General features: G+C 43.8%; 1 protein-coding gene across 1 annotated transcript in view; it reads right to left on the minus strand.

The window, feature by feature from the left end:
• Nucleotides 1-855: 855 nt before the first annotated feature.
• LOC131264371 (tribbles homolog 2) overlaps nt 856-19,906 on the minus strand; it is a 35,175-nt gene continuing 16,124 nt past the window's right edge. The window contains exons 4-5 of the mRNA XM_058266673.1: nt 9,750-9,941; nt 856-3,436 (exon numbers count right to left, since the gene is read on the minus strand). Of these exons, the coding sequence (XP_058122656.1) occupies nt 3,085-3,436; nt 9,750-9,941 (544 nt within the window). The 3' untranslated portion in view covers nt 856-3,084. The remainder of the gene's footprint in view (nt 3,437-9,749; nt 9,942-19,906) is intronic.

Consider the following 19,906-nt stretch of genomic DNA (forward strand, 5'->3'; position numbering starts at 1 on the left):
TACGGGAATTTATAGTACGGTTCCTCAATCGCTTGCTATTGCTAGCTATAAACGAAACAGAAAAAAAAACAAACAAAAAACCCACATGTACAGCATAGTGTCGCTTGAAAAGCAAATCCCAAAATGAAGCATTAAACGAAATTTAAAAAATGTCATAATGCAAAACGAAAAAAAACACGAGTGTCGGTTCCGAAAATGCTAAGAGCACAGCGAGCCCAACAGCGGCTCGCCTTCGCCGGGATGGTACGTACATATCGTAGGAAGTACGCCCAGTATTAGGCAAAGCTTCGATAGAATCTAGTTCTTGTACAAGTGTTTTTTTTTTTATTGCAAGTTCCGTTGTTTGCGATTGCATATCGGTTTTGTGTTTAAAAATATTGTTTTAGCTTTAAGCATTGTTGTACTTTGAATTATTTTTCTTATGTACCATTTTAGTACTATTTAGCGAGTGACGTTTGTGCAATGTTTATTTTTATCGAGTGTATTTAGTAGTGCCGGGAAAAAGGATGTAATAATGAATCATATCATGTAGATAATTGAATGTTTGCGCTGTAGACATGACTCCAATTGTTGTAACCTAACGGAAATGTTTTTACTTTAGCTTATTTGTAGAAATATATCGAAACTTTATTCGTATTTTAAAAATGTTCTTTTAGTTTGCATGCTTAGCGGTTATTACTGTAATTCACCATTTTTTCACAAATTCTGCACTAGTTCCTCTTGAACTATCCACCTTCCTTTTTCGTCTTTGCATTTTGTTTTATTAAATAGTTTCTTTCAACCACCTACCATGTAGAGTAAAACACCAAACGCAACCGACTTTGTATTATTTATAACAAAATTTATTTACTCCTATTAGGCTAACATCCGTCCGTGTATCGTAGCTATAATAACTAAGGGTTCCTGTATCGCTTTTCGCCATTTTCTCTTTCCGATTTCACCACCTTTGTTGTGTCAGCTTTGTTTGTACACAATAGTTCACGTTTTCCATTGCTTTTACAACAATCGCTTGAAAATAACAAAATAAAACAGTTTCTCTTTTAAATATCTCATCCGCGAACGAACCCCCTCTTTTCTGTCTACACTACCTTCCGCCCGGAGGGGGTGGGGGGAGGTAAGATGCAGAGGTCATCACAACACTCGCGGGTCCGCAATCCTTTGCATCCTGCGTACCCACCCGGTTCTGCGACGCGATTTGTACTACCCCATGCGGAACACAGGGCGTTCTAACATATTGCGTGGCTGGTCGACACACTTCTACACTTAACACGTTAGTTATAAACACGTGGGAAGATACACATTTCGTTATTTCATATATCTCTATGTAATATGTAGTGGCAGAAAAAAAAATTTCTTTTCCCTTCGTTTGGAAGATTTGTAGTACTCATGTTAATTGCAAAATCTCTTTCGTAACGATACATCCCTAAGCTACTTCTTTACACGTAAACGGTCAAATTGTTATGTTACTATGTGATAGGTCTATATATATGCATTTTTGAATTATTTTTGCTCCAAAGTGGGTGGTGCACTAACCGTAAGGAAGAGGAAACTTATAAGCGAAAAAAATGTACACTTCTGTTTGCTCGATCGGGCCAACATCAGCCAGCACATGGATCAGCTTTAGATCACAATAGATCATTTAGATTGGATGGCCTGGCGTTTGCAACACGTGGGCTTGTTTGAATGTGTACGCGAAAGAGGCGCGCCTCTGTCTGTTTTCGAAGTGCGGCGGTTTACGACCCCAACAGCAAAACGATGCGCTCCCTAGGATGGGATGGGATAAAGGGGACACGTTTACGGTACACGGCGGTGGGGAGATGGCCGTACTGCTATCATCGTCATTTCCCCGCTATCACAATGCATGCTTTTATATGCTGCTCTTAAAAATTGTTCCACTTTATCGTCGTCCCCCAATCCCAGGACGGGCAACGTCTTTTGCTGGGTGTTTTGTTCGTATTCCTCGCTCGCTTTTTTAATATACACATCTGCTTGGGTAAATGTTGCCCTTCTAGTAATGTTCACTCTGGGGATGGCAATGGATATTTGTTATAAATTAACAAACATTACACCCGGCAACGAATTCGGCCACAATATATCGCATAGTTATTTTTATGGTACGAAAAAAAATAGAGGAAGAAAAAGTAAAAGTAATGCATGGAAGGAGCTTTTCGTTTTGCAGAAACCGGACAGGCATTGTTATGTTCTAGGCGTATAAACATTAAAGTAAAACGAATCCATAGATTGCACACATTGGCGAAGGAATTAAAAAAAAATCAACACGAATCAAGAGGAGGAAGAAAAACGGACGACATCGCTGAAGGTGCTGCAAATAATATCCTAGCTACCTACCGGGTAATTTGTGTTGGACCGCAGCATCGATTCCTTTGAGCGCCATCTAATCGCTACGCCTACACGCTACACACATCCGTCCGGACTTGTTGTCCTTCATATATAAATAGTTACTACTAACTCGCCCTCCTGTCTCTCTCTCTCTCTCCCTGCTTCCGGTCGTTTTTACACGCTACCTCTTTGTTTACCATTGACGGATAAGCTAGAGAAAAGGAAAACTATACCTCGGTGCGATTTGTACGAAGGAAAAACAAAAGGTAAGGTAGGGAAACGAATACTGCCGACCGTGGTTTTACACAGTAAGGTTGATCGGAAGGATTCCCTGATCCGTACGTGTCCTTTTTTCTGTTTCCGCAAACGATTAACTTCGAACATATCGTTTTGCTGGTTTGATAATGTAACGTTAATGGCGCGCTTGTTAGGTAAGTTGTTGCTGCTCCCCCGTAACGCCCTTAGTGGTCGGTCCTTGTTTGTTCAGTATGTGTCCTGCACAGAGAAGCTTCAACGGGTGAGAAAGAACATGGTCGCTTTTGTCTGTACACCTGCGACTCGACAGTAGTTCACTCATCCCGTTGTTCCGTGCTTCGTTGAGCGAGCTCCACCTATTCCTTCTCACAGATGTATTTAATCACAGCGATGACCCATGGGCAATCCTTTCTTATACATATGCCAGTGTGAGTGTGGCGGGAGACAATTTATCTTCGTCGTCGTTGCAGATGCGGATTTGTGTCATCCTTAGAGGGAATTGCTATCGAAGCCGGATTCTCGCCCGTTAGTGTGGTTAGTCCGCGTGGAATCGGCATCCTCCGACGGATCGAACCACTCCGGAACACAGTGATCATCGTTGGACCGGCTGCCACTGCCGCCTCCGTTCGATAGTGAACCATACGCGTGATCCTTGCTGTCGTCGTGCAGCAGCCACGGATGGTACAGGACGTCCTCGGATGCGATACGCTCCTCCGGATCCCGCCGGAGCAGCGCCCGGATCATGCAGCGGGCCTTCGACGATAGGCACTCTGGCACCGTGAACTGGCCACGGCTGATTTTTGCGAACAGTGACGCGTGCTCGGAATCGTTAAAAGGATACCTGAAACGAGAAGGAAAAGAAGAGGTTAAATTTTAATACCCACGTTTTATCCGAGTGAAGAAACATCACGATAATTAAATATTGTATGCGAAAGTTTTACTTCATCGTTAATACTTTCTTAACAAATGTGAAGAAAACTCTTTAAAAAGTTCGATCATACAGTTGCTATAAAAAAGGACAGCACACTCCCATAAAATATTTCATAAGCGCCGCAATCTATGCAACCGTATCGACTAAATTGTAATACCCTTTTTAAAACAGCTTATTTATGACGGACTTATTTAGCGCTCAACTCGACTTCGTCATGGTGTTAAAATAAAGTGAGCATACCTTCACTTAACTGTTTTTTCCAAGTCATTTTTTTTTAATTTATGGTACGTGAAATTTGTACATTAACGTTAAGTTGTGATACTATATTGGTGTGTTTTAAATCCATTATTAATACACGACGAACAATACCACATCTTAGTTTCAAAATCCATTTTTTATATTCTCTCAAGTGAGTTCAATGATCCTCGTGGTTCATCTAAGTATATCTACTCCACGTATCGCAAGCTGGCAGCGATTATTTTCGAACAAAGATTGTTTATCCGTGCCTTATGCAAAAAGGTTCCCCCCGTTCTCCACTTCGTCCCACTTTGGTGTGATTCGATCGGCAAAAGGAAAAAAACACACACACACACACGGTGAAACAACACACCGGACGCAGGAAAACGGACATCCGCCAAAAATTGGCTGAAACGAGCGTTTTGTTTCTTTTGCACGCAAATTCTATTGACAATTGAGCTGCATGCAGCAGCATTCCCTTTACCCTTCCCGTCCTTCTTCTTCCGGCCGTCGCGTCCTGTGGTGGTTGCCTGTCAGTTTCATAATCGTTTGAAAACGTCAGACGGCAGGTGGACAGATATAATTGTTGCCCGCAACACAAACCCGAGCTGAAAACCGAACTCCGCCAGCAGATGACGTTTTAGGGATGATTTGCGGACGGACGGTGTGTTGTGGAGGGGGGAGGGAAAAAAAGACCAGAAACGCATAATTTTCTATCCGTTCATCTTTGAAGCGTCATCCGCGTTGGCCGGATGGATGCAGCAGCAGGCCGCTTTTGCTGCCTTGAGGAAACCGACTTGATTCTGTTTCTGGCCAGCAGTCGACGGCAGAGGACGAATGGTTTTTGGACAACGCTTCTCTACAGAGAGAGAGAGGGAGCGCGAAAGAGAGCCGTACACACGAAACTTCGTTCAAAAAAAGGTAGGCGAAGGAGGATGTTTTTTTTTCTTTTTTGATTGAGGAAATCCAACTGGTGTCCGTTGTTCCTTCGAATCCGTTAACCGTCGACGCGGCGGGATTCAACTCCTTCCTCGACTCATCCAAAGTCCTTATATGCTTGCATCGTGCGTCGTTATCCTTTGGAAACCAAGCCAACAGCAACATGTGTTTCATCATTATGTGCCTCTCCTTTGCGTCGCCTTCCTTCCCGGCGGGCGCTTATCCTTTGGCTCGAAGTTTATCTTCGATTCCACATTGCGTCCCACAGCACACACATATCCTGTGGCAGCACCACCACGCACCGCAATGTTTAACATCCTTTTCGGCCATTTTTATGGCGGTTCGCGATGATGACGACGATGGTGCGGTGGCGTAGGGAGCTGCTGTTGCTGCTGTTGCTACTGCCTTCCTGATACCTTCACCGAGAGTGAAAGAAAAAAAGGCATACGGCAAAGGGAGGAGGATGAGGAGGATGGTGAAGGAAAAACACACACACGCGCGCGCGCACGATCGTACACGGAAAAGTTTAAAAAGTAAAACACATCTGCTCGGTCGATGGTTTCTTTTCCTATTCCTCGTCGATCTCACTTATTTCGGAGTTTTCGCGTTCTGATCATCTTTGCTGTGCTGGAGAACAGTGTCTTTTCTTCCCAAAAACGCACAGATGCTTATCGATCGGTTTTCAACGAGCTCGCCAAACATACCGGGGCACGCACTCCACAAGGATTTTATAGGCTCAAGTGCTTGTCGGTCAAGAGGAGTTCAGGAGCAAAATATCAAAAGGTAGGACGACCTGAGAACCTTAAGATGTAGGATCTTTAGGATCCTCAAATAATTTTTTTTTAAAAGACTGTCCAAAGCAGGTCAGTTTCGCTGATTTCAGAGGGCTTAATAAAGCATGGATTAATTGGGTTTCATAAGATTTATTTTAAAAATTCCATTCTAATTCTTATCTGGAAGCGTCGAATTGCGATAAGATAACACATTTTTCAATCTTTATATCAATAGAAAAAAACGTCTGTATCTGCAACTTTTTTTTCTGCAACCATTTGTTTTATCATTTTCATAGGAAAATTTCCTTCGATAAGAGTTGAAATTTTCTCTGGAATCGGGGTGCCTTTCTGTAAATCACAATCTCCGACAACCGGATGTGAGATTCTTTTCTTCGTTTTTTTTTTTATCAAACGATCCTCCCACTCTGATAACCGAAACATCTTACCGGAGAAATACGATTGATCTGATAAACGCTATAAGCGACCTTGTTTCCTCCAGTAACATGTATGTTTATGTTCTTCTCGATGTTTTTCTTTCGCTATCAGTGGTCGTGTTTGTTTTTTTCTTTTTATTTGAAACTGGTGTAGAAAATGTAGTTCGGTCAAGTTTAAAAGAAGCAATCGACCCCGAGCACCGATTCTTTGTACAGCTTGTCCCTCTCAATAGCGGGCGGGCTGTTTCTTCTGTCTGGAATGACAGCTGCGATTTGATAGTCAAACGTTTCGTTGACCTTCACCTGGAAGTGGCCATATCTGTCGGGTGCATGGCAAGCATAAACGCAGGTGATTTTGATTCATCAAACCACGCCATGTGAGGGCCACATTTCTGTGGTCTTTTTTGGAGGACATCTTTTAATCTATCGGTCGGTTTATGCTTTCTCAATCTCGTTTATAACTTTAAACTCTCTTTCATACTGATGCGGTTGAGATGCATTCTTGACCAATTTTTCACGTTTCAAATCTTCAATTTAATTTTTATGGGTTTCACGGACCCCAAACTTCGGTCCTTTGTAATGATTATTTTTGGTAGCGACCAATTTATTTTTCGCGAGCGCGTGTCCTCCTATAAATAAACTGCACGTACACGATCGTTCGCCGTTCGTTCTTTTTTTTTTGCCCGTTTCTTTATCACCATAATTGCGTCCATCTTCCCTCCTTCGATTCTCGAATGCACAGCAAGACCGCGCACAAAAACACTGCCTCGCTTCTAATGCATTTCGGCTCGTATGAATCGCAACGGAAAGGTGAAACCACAAAAAAAAACACCTGAGGACACGGGTCGCGGACCCGTTGACTGGGAGGAAGGGAACGCCAAAAATTGGAGTCAAAAACAGAATGTGGTCGCGTGTGCACCTGCCGCGAGAGTTATCCTTCCGGACTCCCGACTGCGACGGCAGAGCTTCGCTTCCCTTTTCTTCTGGCTTTTGTCGTGGCAGGGCAGAGAAAGGCTTAATAAAAGTCGTGTCCTCGTCCCGATTCATCCCTTTCGATCCCTCCTGAGCGCTACACACTCTCGCTTTTTGCCGCCGTGTACATCTTCTTGCCCGTGTTGCGTTGGAAGATCGACATCTTTCGTCGTTCGGTCCCGATCTTTGGTTTGACCGTTGCGTGTTGTTTTGTTTTGCGGCGTTTGCATCCTTTTCTTCGTCTATTACACGTTTCCTTCCCATTGTACCGGGAGACTCGTGGGGCGGCTGTTGCCCTTTGGGCAGTTTGTCACGGCTTGGGAAGAGGAAGAACTAGAAGGGTACACGCGTACCTTAACGTTTTCCTTTTAAAACCATGCGAGGTGCTTTTTGACTAACTTTTTGACACTACGAACGGGTTCCGTAAAGCTAGGTGTACAGGTTTACTTTGGAAAAATAACAAATCCCAAGGCTTGCAAAGAAAAAGATCTAATCTAAGCTGTACCAGTTTGTTTTGTAACATTGGCAAATATTTTTTAAAAAGTTGAAGCGATGCTTTGCGAAACTATACAAATTGCATGCAGCCCATCTGAATTGCATACAAGACGGTTTGTAATTTACGATCAGGTAAAAATAATAAAACATGCCTGTAAGTCTTGCGCATTTTTGAAATGTTAAAAATAATTCACGCAACCATGCCCTTGAAAAAATATTTTCAATTGCAATTATTAAATGTTTCTATAACTTTTATAGAAAGCTCAAAATTGTTAATACACAAATTTAAAGATACAAACTGCAAACTTTATCAGTAACATGTTTATACTTTTGGAAATAAAATATTTAGTTTCATAAGCAATTATGAACCATTTCATATATAAATAGTTTATTTTTTTTAACAATAGATTGGCATGTATCATAGTTAGACCATCAGATATTCGTTTTCATTAGGAATGCCATTGAATTTTAATTTTCTCCTAGCACATGTGTTCAAACGATAGCTTGTGTATATTTAAAGTCTAAATATAAAAATTGATACATAGTCCAACACAGGGGTGGGCAAAACCAAAACCGGCCCTCCAACTGATTTTATCCGGCCCGTGCTGCTTTATACAAAAAATAACTTTAGTGCTTCAAAATGTTTGTTTACTTGCCAAAAAAGAAGATTAAAATTGTTGAACGAGGTGTTCCGATTACTTGTTGAAAAAAAATCAAAATACAACGAAAATAAGTATGGAAGTGTTTTAAAAAGTTGTACTCACCGACCCTTTTACCAAATTTTTTAATATATTATCTTTTACTTCTTATGTAACTACTATTTAGAAAATGTGTACTCCATTCATTTTTGAAAGCATTAAATCATCTTTTCAGGTATCCAGCCTGCTCTTTCGGTTTTTATAAAATCATCAGGCCGTTTTTAGTAATTGTATGCCGAGCCCTGGTCTAACATGTTATTTTGTGTTCCTCACAAAAGTGTTGATTGCCTATCCCACAAATGCACATCGGTAACGCTTGTTTTGCAACTGCTTTATGTGCAACAACGAGAGCGACCGCGAGAATGATGATTCACCGCTTATGCAGTTCCTTCTGGAGGTTCCGGGAATTCCTGGAATTCCTTACTGTTGGGGAATTATGCTTTCTGCTCGCCGAACATCAGAAGATTGCACCAACATTCCCAACATTCGTTTACACTGGAATGCATGAGTCATGCAAACACAAAGCTCGCAAGATAAAACGAAAAACAGCTTGTCTACCTCTGTTTCATGTTTCCAAAAAAACTGACTAATCTTAGCATAAAAGAAATCTTGTTAGAACCGATCGAATTATGCTACCTTTAGCCGCACGGAGTGATGTCAGCCAAGGCTGACGTAGGCAGCGCGCGTGCGATGATCGTCGCGGTAAAACCCTTCCGCGCTGTCGGATCGATCATCAGCAGTGAACTCCCGCGTCCAGTTCCCGAAAGGAGGGGTAACCTCTTTCTTCTCTCCGTTCCCGTCCCGCGTGTACGAATACCGTTTAGCGCCCGTTGGGAAGCGAACCGCGAACACAATCTCTTTTTCCAACTTCTCGTTTGTTCGTGCTCGCGCTTGCCTTCTTCGCATGACCCACCACAATCGCGCTTGTACGAAGACGACGACGACGACGGCTAATGGCGGGAGGAAACAAGATTAAACGTGATTTTGCCAACATCGACGACGCGTCTACTCGCGAACACAGTGGAGGTAATGCTAGTAACACCGACTCACCACAAACCGGCGAGCGATAGGCAACACAAACCGAGTCATTGACTGGCACAGTTCCTGAATCTGAACCCGGGAATCGCGTCACCTTTCCGTTGGTCGTGATCCAATCCTGTTCGTGCATGCCGATGCAAACTGTCGGAACTTGTGACTTTCTGCATTGAATTGGTGAGGTGAGTCAATGAAACGGGCTTTGGAGGGGTCACTCAACCGCATGCGAGCGGATCAAACGGCATCATCATCGTCGTCAGCTGGCGTGATTTATTGCGTACACTAAATATGTGTGTGTGTGTGTGTGTTTCAACAAGCGAGATTGCTTTAAGTACCGGAACTGCACGAAAGCAAACTTCCGGAGATGAGTTTCGGTATGACTTTGTCATTAGCACTCAATCATACCCCGACTACCCTTCGGGGCCTCCCGGAAGGCGATGCCTTTGATCTGGAATAATGATCTCCTATCGATTGAACCACCTTTCCACGCCAAAACGAGCGGCGGCCGTAGTCGGACGGCTATAATTACACACTTCCGTTTCGCAACCCGGGCGGATTGGGATGCCCGACCCCGGCCGACTCTTCTTCCATCCGAACGTCTCTCGTAATTTCTAGTATTGCACTGTGGGGGCTGGCTTACCTTCCGACCAGCATCGTGTAGAGAATCACGCCCAGCGACCACATGTCGGCCGCCTTGCCCGAGTAGGTCGTGTTGGCGCGGAGGATTTCCGGCGACACGTAGGCGGGGCAGCCCCGTTTGTCCTGCAGCAGGTCCTCGGTCGGGTCGTCCAGCACCACCGCGTCCTCCAGCGATTCCAGCTTCAGGTGCGTCCTGCAATTAGCAAAAGAAAAAAAAGGGAAACGGTCAATACGGAGTGCACTGGAACCTCCTCCTCCTCGACGCGGATTGTCGTTAGGCTAATGATGTTTTTGCTAGGTCAATTTGTTGCCCTTTCGAGTACACCACTGTGTGTGGCATGAAGTTCGGGATAATGACGTCAGGGTGATGAAAACCTATGCGGACCTCCCAAGATTGGTCGAGCGTGCGCTAATTGATTTTCTGCAAGCAATGGAGGGGTTTCTTGACAACGTGAAAACTTAATTCCTTGATTGAACATTAGTTCTCTCTTTACCCCGAAAAGTAAGGAATGGTAATTTGTATCAATTTTCCAAACGGATATATTCCAATCTAATGAAGCTAAGCCTTCCACCAAAACCATTTTTTATCACTTGCAAGCTAATTTTCAATTATAGCATATAATGGATTATGGATTATGATAATGTTCATGATGTAAAGTTTGTTTTCATTCCAAAATTGAAGATTAATAATGTTGAATGAGGTGTTCCTGTTATATGTCAAAAAAAAAACGAAATTCAACGAAAATAAGTATGAAAATGTTTTAAATAGTTTAACAATAAAATTTAAAATATTTAATCTTTTTCATTTTCAATGTATCTTTAATATTAGGAAAGTGAATGCTACATTCTAAAGGGTACTACTTTGAAAACATTAAATAATCGTTTAAGGTATTTGGCCCGTGCTTTCGGTTTACTTTAAATCATCTGGCCATTAAATCATCTGGCCAAATCTATGCCGACCCCTGAATAATAGCATGTAAAACATGCTAGCATTATTAATTTAAGGTACGATAAAAATAATCCTGACACAACTACTCGAAGACTAACTGCTTTACTTAAATAATTAATCGATTTGTTTCCTAGTTTCTATAATTCCAATAAAGTAGAGTTGTGTGATTCTGATTCAGATTCATGAATTACTCTTTACATAGTTTTTGAGATTCATAAATCTTCTAATAAGAGATTCATGAATCTCAAAGATTCGTAAATGCTAAAAGAAAGCTCGAGAGAAATAAAAATCAAGGAAAAATGCAAAACATTGGAAGAGAGGTTCTTCTTTTTGTCGCTTGAGATTTATGAAAAATTTGTGAAGGTTTCCTAAAATTAATCATCGGTTTAGGATTCGAATCCCCCGAATTCAAATCCAAAAGATTCATGAGTCAATATGAATGAATCTTAGATGAAAGATTCATATGAATAAATCTTAGATGAAAGATTCATATGAATGCATTTCGCCTAAAGATTCATAAAGCACAACAGTACAGTACATAAAGCAGTAATAGTACATAAAGATTAGATCTTTGTCAATGCACCATTTTACTATTGTATGTTCAGATCTTTTCGATTGTATGAATTGTTTTTTGTTTCGAAAGTATATTTTACTAGTGCTGTATATTTTAAGTCATTTATGTAAATTTCGATTATTTTGAATTCTCATTTTGATTAGGTTCGCTTAACTCAACTTTTCTTATTCATATTGAAGAACTTTTAGATCATTTGTCCAATTTCATCGTTCTTTTTTAACTTAACCTTCTTAAGTGGTGAAATTTTACTATCGAATTGAAACACCTCCGAATCAAACTCAGTTGAAATCGGCAACCGCAAGGACTCTCGGCAGCACGTAATCCGAAATTCTAATGATGTGTCCAAATAAGTCTGTTATGGCATTCTTTGACAGGACCCATACATGCGCGCATACACACGCAAATCCGATGGCTTCGCATTGAGCGATTATTTGAATTTCATGAAACCGTCCTTCGCGAGAAACCCCATTTTCCAGCCAAGTAAATCCTTCGACTTCGGTGTTGTTGCAAAACTCTCACTCTCTCTCCATCTCTCTCTCTCGCCACGGCTTTGTGAAAATTACGATTTCACGACCGCTACCTTGGCCCTCAGGGTTATGGTGGCGTTACCTCACCGCGCGCGAGCTTCCACAGCCAATACACTCGCTGGCCATGCTTGAAGATCACTCGATCACCCTATCGTACAGAAATAGGTACACACACACACACACAGCCGTTGTGTTCGCTCCAATCGAAGGCAATTGAAGGCGACAATTTCCCATCGTAAAAGGATGCCGACCGATGGACTACTTACAATTGAAACGATGGATGGCACGGTTTTCAGTGAAGAAACAAACACCAAGTACAACCTCATATTGCACCGATCTTCTCCCTTCGCGGAGACATGCAACATATCTTTTCCGCAGTGTTTATGTTTGTCCCGCTCTCGGTCCATTGTTGCGGTCCTGTGTTTTGCTTAACCCCGCGCCTTGCTGCCCCTGAGCAGAGCTAACACACAACCGTTTCATCATAACGAAGTCGTCGTGTCCTCCAGGCGGCTTCTGTTTCACACTGAAACTTTTCATTACCACCGACAGAAGGAGAAACCCAAAATGGAAGTAGTATCACAAGATGGTAGGGGGGGCGCTTTACCGTTTCACTGGCCATCTTCACAAACCCCCTTCTTCCCACCCCCAGTGTACATCCGGTGCTGCTACTCCCAGCCCGAGGTTCAGCTGAAGGTGAAACACCGATTGTTGTCATGTAAATGAGCTTCCATGCACCGATCATCCCCCACCATCCCACCCCAACCGCCGGCCCGATCCTCGGTGGACCCGGCGGAGCCGTTTTCTTTGCGGTTTTCTTCGATCCACCGCGCGTCACGCGTCGTCACCTTTACGCTTCGTCGCGGCCATCGGCGTAACCTCCCCCGACCCAACCTTCCCCCTCGCGCCACTCCAACCCAACAGGCAGTAGAAGGCCACGATTTTAGAGGTTGTCTCCGCGCTCGCCGCCCTCCCTTCTGCTCCTTCGCCGCCCCCCATGTAGTAGATGGATGTCGCGCGGCGTCGCGCTTGCGATCGCGTGTTTACACAACCACTTGGCGTTCTACCAATAACTTTGATGGTCCATTGATTGGGCGGGAAGTTGTTAACCATCGGAGACAGAGCAGCGCAGCTCTTATCGTAGTCCCCCTGCCTCTCTTGTGTGTTTTATGCGTTTGTGGGTGGAAGAAAGGCAAGCGTGCACAAACCGACGCGCGAGCGAGGAAAGTGTGTGTGTGTGTTCCTTTTTTAATGATCGCAACCGGAAACCGGATATTGGGCCTGCACTGTCCAAGACACACCGGTTAGTTTTATTCTTAGTGCCATATTCGCTTCGCCGCGTGGGTTACGTAAAAATTATGACAAGAATCACGTCGCCAATAGTATGCAACTCGGGGTGGTTGCCATCGCTGCAAGGGGAACCCGACGAAAGGGGGGCACGGAGGATCACCTTTATTTTGGGGGGGTTAAATTCTTCTTCTTCTTCTGCATAACATTAACGCAACCGATGAACCGCGTTCGGTGGTGGTGTGTTTGGTAAAAATAGGTTCTTTGAATTGCAAATTCGGCATGTTTTACCCTTTTCGCACGCGGTTTTGCTTTCGGTTTCTGAACTTTCATCCCACGTGTACCCCAGGTTCAAATTGGCCCCGGATTTGGCACCGTTGGAGACAGGTTTTGCTGCATTTTAGAGGTTGTTTAATGGTTTAGAATTTTGATCCCTTTTTTCTTTTTGGGAATGAAACGAATTTCGTTATCCTGGTGGAGTAAATTTTTGTACGTCGGACGAATCATCACATTTTGAATAATATTTTTCAGTATTTTACCAAAATGTATAAGAACGCAAGGAACTATCTTATTTTATGTTTTGATAAAACCTGAAAAGCTTTTTTACGGTATATTTTAGAGTTTTTACTAAAGAAGAATATAAGCTTAACTCTCCATTGAAGATTGTACATATTGTACATAAACCAACAAAGTAATTGCAACCATATTGGTCACCTTTATCCAGGTTTCAGTCAAAATCCAAATCAATTTAAATAAAACCAAAAAAAGATCTGTTAATCATTTTATCCAATGGTTTTACAAAGGTAATGGTTTCAAAGGTCTGAATTGATTTAAGAGTTCCAATGATTGCAATTTGATTATATTCTGTTTGTCAAGAGTTTACTTGCAAGGAAAGCAATATTATGGTTTTCATAATCTGTTAATACGTTCCGTACCACATACTCCATATATTTGGGGGGCGCTATTGTTCTTATTCAACATAAATTTTTTAATGCTCCATAACTTTTTTTCTGTGTAAGATATGGTTAGTTTCGAAATGGCTGATTAATGAGAACTTTTAACTGCTAAAGCTGAATTATTGGTTGCTTTTTTCTACCTCCTCTTTAACACCTTTTTTCGTTTGTAAAACATATGCAACATTCGTCCGTTGGTGGTATTATTTTTGAAAGGTGCTTAAAAGTGGTAATAAGTTAAAAGGATTTTAAAAGTGGTGAGTAACAGAAAATAATTAAAATATTTTCAAGCTAAGAATATGTCTCTCATGCAAAAATTGCATTTTTAATGTTCACATAATCGATCATAGCATACTCGAAAATACTTGATGGCCATACAACGCAACCGACTTATCAATTTCTCGAAAGTGTATCAGAGTTCAGTAGAGAATTATTATGTTTGGCAGCCAATCATTGTGCAACTTGCTGCACCGCCTTAGTCGTAGATTATTATGTTCGGGCGCCACCTTCTACGGCCGGGAAGCGAACTTTCCTGCGGCACACAGATGGCCATTCGCGTGGCACGGCGTACGGAAGAAAACCAGTTTCACAAACATTCCCCTCCCGAGGGCATGCGCCAGGCTCGTAATGCGACGACGTGTGGTAATTTCGCGCACACGTCACGCCGGGGAACCATGTTTTGGGCAAGTTGTTGTTACCATTTGTTTCTTCTTTCCGCGGGGCCGACGTGGTTTGCTTATCATTATGGCCGAAAACGCGGACACACCCTGCGATACCGACACTTCTGCTGCTTCTGATGCGGCAGGTCCCGGTTTGTTGTTTTCAACGTTTTTTATTTTTGGCCACCCAACCACCTAATGGCGCAACGCAATTGGAGTGCGAAATGTATAAACAATAATTTTATCAACTGTTTTGCGTTGACCCCGTCGTGACCAAAAGAAGCCCGCGTGTGCAACCCAGCGTGCAAAAATAAAGATGCGTGTTTGTGCAACAAGATTCCACACAGAAACCCTCCACGAAACGTTCTTCCTTGGCCTACCCAACATTCGGGCCTCCCGCCCCTCATCCTCCTTTCCCAATTTCAAACACCGTCACCCGAACGTCCAAATCGGGGGTGGCAATTTTGCGACGGTCCTTTTCCGACGACCGGGTGGTGGTATATTTGCTTGTGGTGTCCTGTCGTCGAAAGGTTGAACATGGTTGTATTTCGTAAATGGTACCTTTTCATCGCCGGCGAGGGGGGGAGAGCGAGGGGGGGGGGGAGTTGGGGGTTGGCTTATTTTTTTCTTTTTTTTGTGTACCTCCGATGAAGGAATACAGGAGACAAACGGCACATGGTGAGAGAGCCGGCGATCGGCGAGCTTTGGCAGCATACGAACCGCGGAATGGTGGTTTCGCAATCTCGTGAAATGAATCAAATAAACTATTACTCACACCGTACACATGGCTTACTTAAAGCATCACGTTTGGATTTACTAAGAAATTGTCTCTAAATGGGTAACTGAGTTTATGACAAAAAAAAAATAAAAAAGATTTTTGAGTTTCAAGTGTCAATCACCATTCTACTTATTAATAAATAGCATTTTGTAAAATTTATGAGCATATAGGTCACTTCCAACCCATCTTATGCCAATAAGTTGTAACATGTTTAATGATCTCTTTGCAACACGGAAAACAAAGTGACAAGTCAGATAATGTTTTGGCACAACGCACAACGAATCACATAACGTACAAGAAAGTTGTGAATATAGTAGTAGGAAAAGAAAGCTGGTTGCCTCTCTTTTTTTTTCATTCCGTTTAGAGCGACGTTAAAGACAATCTGTCTTTAACAAACACATTTAAGTAGAACTTCTATTTCTACATTAAGTATTGTAGTATGAATTGAAAAATGGGATAATTTTGTCTTCAATTTCTGAAAAACATCCATTTGGAGTTTCGATGGACTTAATTTTGCTTATTTCGTCATCACTCAATCGAAGCCACGGGACAAGTTGCACAAATGATCCAGAACCTTTAATGCTACAACATTTTGCCAATCGACAGAAGGGAAAAGGTAGCTAAACAATAAATATAAATAAATAAATAAATTGTCACCAGACACACCTCTCGGACTGATCGTGTTTCGACACCCGCCCCTCTCCCTTCCCTCCCCGTGCGCCACCCGAGGGCTCCCGCATCTTAGGATTTACCAGCATTTCGTAAGACTCTCTTGCTGAACCCATTCAGAACCGCCGAACGCCCGTCCGTCGAAAGCTAAATGAGCCGCGGCGCACAGCGGGATCTACGGAGGACAAATGGGGTGCAAAACAGGGCGCAGTAGTGGTGCATGTGGCCGTTCGAGGTGTCGATGCTCGCAATCGGGGCTACTTTATGCGTGCTTTCGGCGTCGTCACCACACTAGACGCCACTAACCCCCTCTCCTCTAAGACGCACATACTTCCCAAACGTGACGGTGTGCCAAAAAGAGTGCGTCCCGGGCGGTAAACTTCCACCTTCCCGGGTGGAGCAGGCCGGCTTGGCCTCATATTCGGTTGAATTCAAACCTAACGCAATTCCTCAACTCACTTGCAACAACTTTACTCCACATTTATGCGTCGCGTTATGCGCTGGCCGACCGGTATCGCTAACTTTTTCCTTCCCCTCCGTCGCCGATAGAGTTGTTGCTCTTTTCCTACCGCCAAGTCGCGTGGTGTTGTGTCTACGACGTCACGGCCCGTCGGGGGGGAGGTGCAATAGAGCGCAGATCACGGCGGCGTATTAGCATTGCATCATGCTAATGCAATGGCACGTGAAAAAAGGTCCGCCGCCAAGCCCGGTCTGCAGTTCGACTCAAGCCCGACGAACAGACGATCGAGCTCGGATTGTCGTTCATATGCGATTTCGCGTCGCGCGTAAGTTGTGATTTATTTATTTGCCTCAACGTTCGTCGACGAACCGGCGGCGGAGCGGCGAAGAAGCGGAGCGGTAAAAAGGGAATCTTGGACCGATCGTTCGCCGATCATTTTTCGCCCTCGCGAGGTTAGGTTAGAATTTTGTAATCCTCTAACGCCGCGCTCGGTCGTCCATGATGAGTCGGCCCAAACGGACGGCGTGAACGCAAAGGGGGGTGGGGAAGGGATTCATCTTTGACGAAAAAAGAACCCCAGTCCCCCCAGTTGCGAGCCGTCACCATCATGCCCGGCGCTGCTGTCAGTGTAATCGGTTAAACATTGCTAAATTGTCGGATGACATTCCACCACCGCCGTGTGTTTACGCGAGCTGCTGGCGAAATGCTCGACTTGAAGCTGAGCTGTATCCAAACGCCAACCATGTGCAAGTGCATGCCGCGAAGATGCCACTCGAGTCGCGTAGACATTCAGTCGAGGATGCGGCGCTGGTGGAGAGATGATAGTCCGCGACGTTCCGCGTGAGAGAGAGAGAGAGTTTGCGTGCAAGCGAGCGAGGGTCTACCGCGAGGGACTTCACTAAAACTGTCAGTTCGAACGCGAACGTAGACTCACAACATCAGCAGCACATTTGTGGTGTAATAAACTTACCGAGCGCCGTGTGTTTGTCTATAAATAAAAATAGTACAACCAACGGTTGGGATATGTCTCTCAGTGTGTTGGTTGATCGAAACGTGGACCGGGCAAGGGCAAGCCCGCGAAGTACCACGAGGGGACACGATCACCTAGGCGTGATCATGTATCGAAAACCGCTTGGCTCTCGATTCGCGTGCGTGTGCGTGGTTCGTTTGCAAATGGTCAGCCTATAGTGTGCGCGAGAGTAAACTTACGCGGCAGCAATTATTGAAAACCCAAAGACATAGCTAATGTCACAAAATTGCTAGAACTGCACAGCAATAGTTATTTGATTAATGTTTACCATTTGACATACCATGTACAGATGTATAAATTAAAAAAAAAAAACAATATTATAACGCGTTTGAATTTGTGTCTTTGGCGTTTGAAATTGTTAATTGTAATGTAGAATAAAAGCAGACAGCCGAGGGGTTACGCCGGGGAAAACATCGATTCCCTCGACGGCGTGGGTTCGAATCCCAACTGAGACCGTACAGACTATCCACGTACACAAACTATAAACAGACGAGTAAGCCCCACATAGGGTAGGCATTACCGAAGACGGGTCGTTACGCGAAATAAGAAAACCTTGTAATAATAACATTACAATAATATACCAATATGCTAACCAATTGTAAAGTTTATTTTAAATTCAAGTCTATTGATACGATTTGCAAAAAAAATGTTGTCAGCCTTGCATTGCATTTTCCCATAATGTACGTAAATATTCTCATGCAGGGAAAAGCTCTGTCTTGTTTGGTAATCAATTCAATAGTCTCTCTCTCTCTCTCTCTCTCTCTCTCTCTCTCTCTCTCTCTCTCTCTCTCTCTCTCTCTCTCTCTCTCTCTCTCTCTCTCTCTCTCTCTCTCTCTCTCTCTCTCTCTCTCTTTGCTTGCTATTTTCAATCCAAATTTAAGCTTATTTGGTACAAAGTGCGCAACTTTGCCCCATCTCACACCGGAGGGTACTAGCTCTAGAGCTGAAAGTCGCATTTGGTGTCTGGGGAACGTTCAAAGATGGAAACGGTGTGCGCACTGCAGCAGCGGCCGTAATAAATAATATTGGTGTTGGCAGGCAGTGGAACGGTCAACGCCGGGCAGCAATTTTAATGTGCTTCTCCACCGTACGTAGGGGTACGCGACTCGTTTTGCGTTTCGCGATTGTGCCTTAATCCGAGGAGTTTGTCGAACCGATGCTATACTAGCTAAACGATCCGGTCCAGCTGCTGCCTTTCGTTGCAGCCGCCAAAGGTTATTGACAGGCTCGCAGAGCCAACGGATACTTGACCGTAGGTGTGGGTCTCCGGACTGAGTGCGAATTGGCTTTGGCGAATGTTTTATGACTGTTTATGGCCCGTGGCGCTAGCATTCTAGGCTTCCAACATGATATGTTGGGCGAATGCCGTGGTATATAGCTAGGTAACGTATGTTCACACATGATCGGTGTCTGCAATATTTGCAGCACATTCAACATTTCACCAAAAAAATCGAACGCTTCCCAACAACACATCGTTAAAATACTTCTTCTTTCTGGAACAGGAATGGTACACAGGACTAACACACCGTCAAAACATCTAGCCTAGCAAGAAAAGGAACTTGTATCACTTTACATCCAACCACCAGATAAGACATCTGTGCCTAGCAACGTGTTTCCACTTCAGAATCTTATGCATCTTTTCCACCGAACGCTTTGAGCCACATCACTCTACTTCACAGTCAGTTCCAAAAGCACCGGAAAACATGTTACGCGTATCCCGGAATTCTTCAATTTCCTGTCCATTATCTAAAAGTTTTTCCTGTCCCACCAGGCCACAACACGGGGCGATTCGATCGTCGATTCTCATCTGTTCCGTTCTGCTTCCCGTTTATCCATACACATCACATGCTGCCTCTTCTGTGCTCGGGGCTTTACTTCCGTGCAGTTACGAGACGCCTACCGACCGGCTGCCCGGTCCCTTCCGTGGAAAGGCTATACACACTTTTCCAAAGGTTTCACATAGCGCCGCTAACGGTGCAGAGAGTGAGGCACGGTATACCTGAACCGAGACGAAAATATGCAATTGCGAAAATGTTGTACCATGCATCCGACATGGACGGTGGTGAGGATAGTACAGCCTGGTTTATAACCTTTCCCTCTTTCTGTCTTTCTTTCCTTTGCCCATTTCCCGGCCATCTCAGCGGAACCGAGATTTCTTCAATGTTTTGATTGCATGCTTATTTTCCCCTGCTACCAGAGAGAGATAGAGAGAAGGGCATCAGGTTTGGCTCGTAACATTGCTGTAAAGATCAAGGAAATGCGACGACGAAAACAT

Source organism: Anopheles coustani, chromosome 2 (assembly GCF_943734705.1).
Source record: "Anopheles coustani chromosome 2, idAnoCousDA_361_x.2, whole genome shotgun sequence".
NCBI lineage: Eukaryota > Metazoa > Arthropoda > Insecta > Diptera > Culicidae > Anopheles > Anopheles coustani.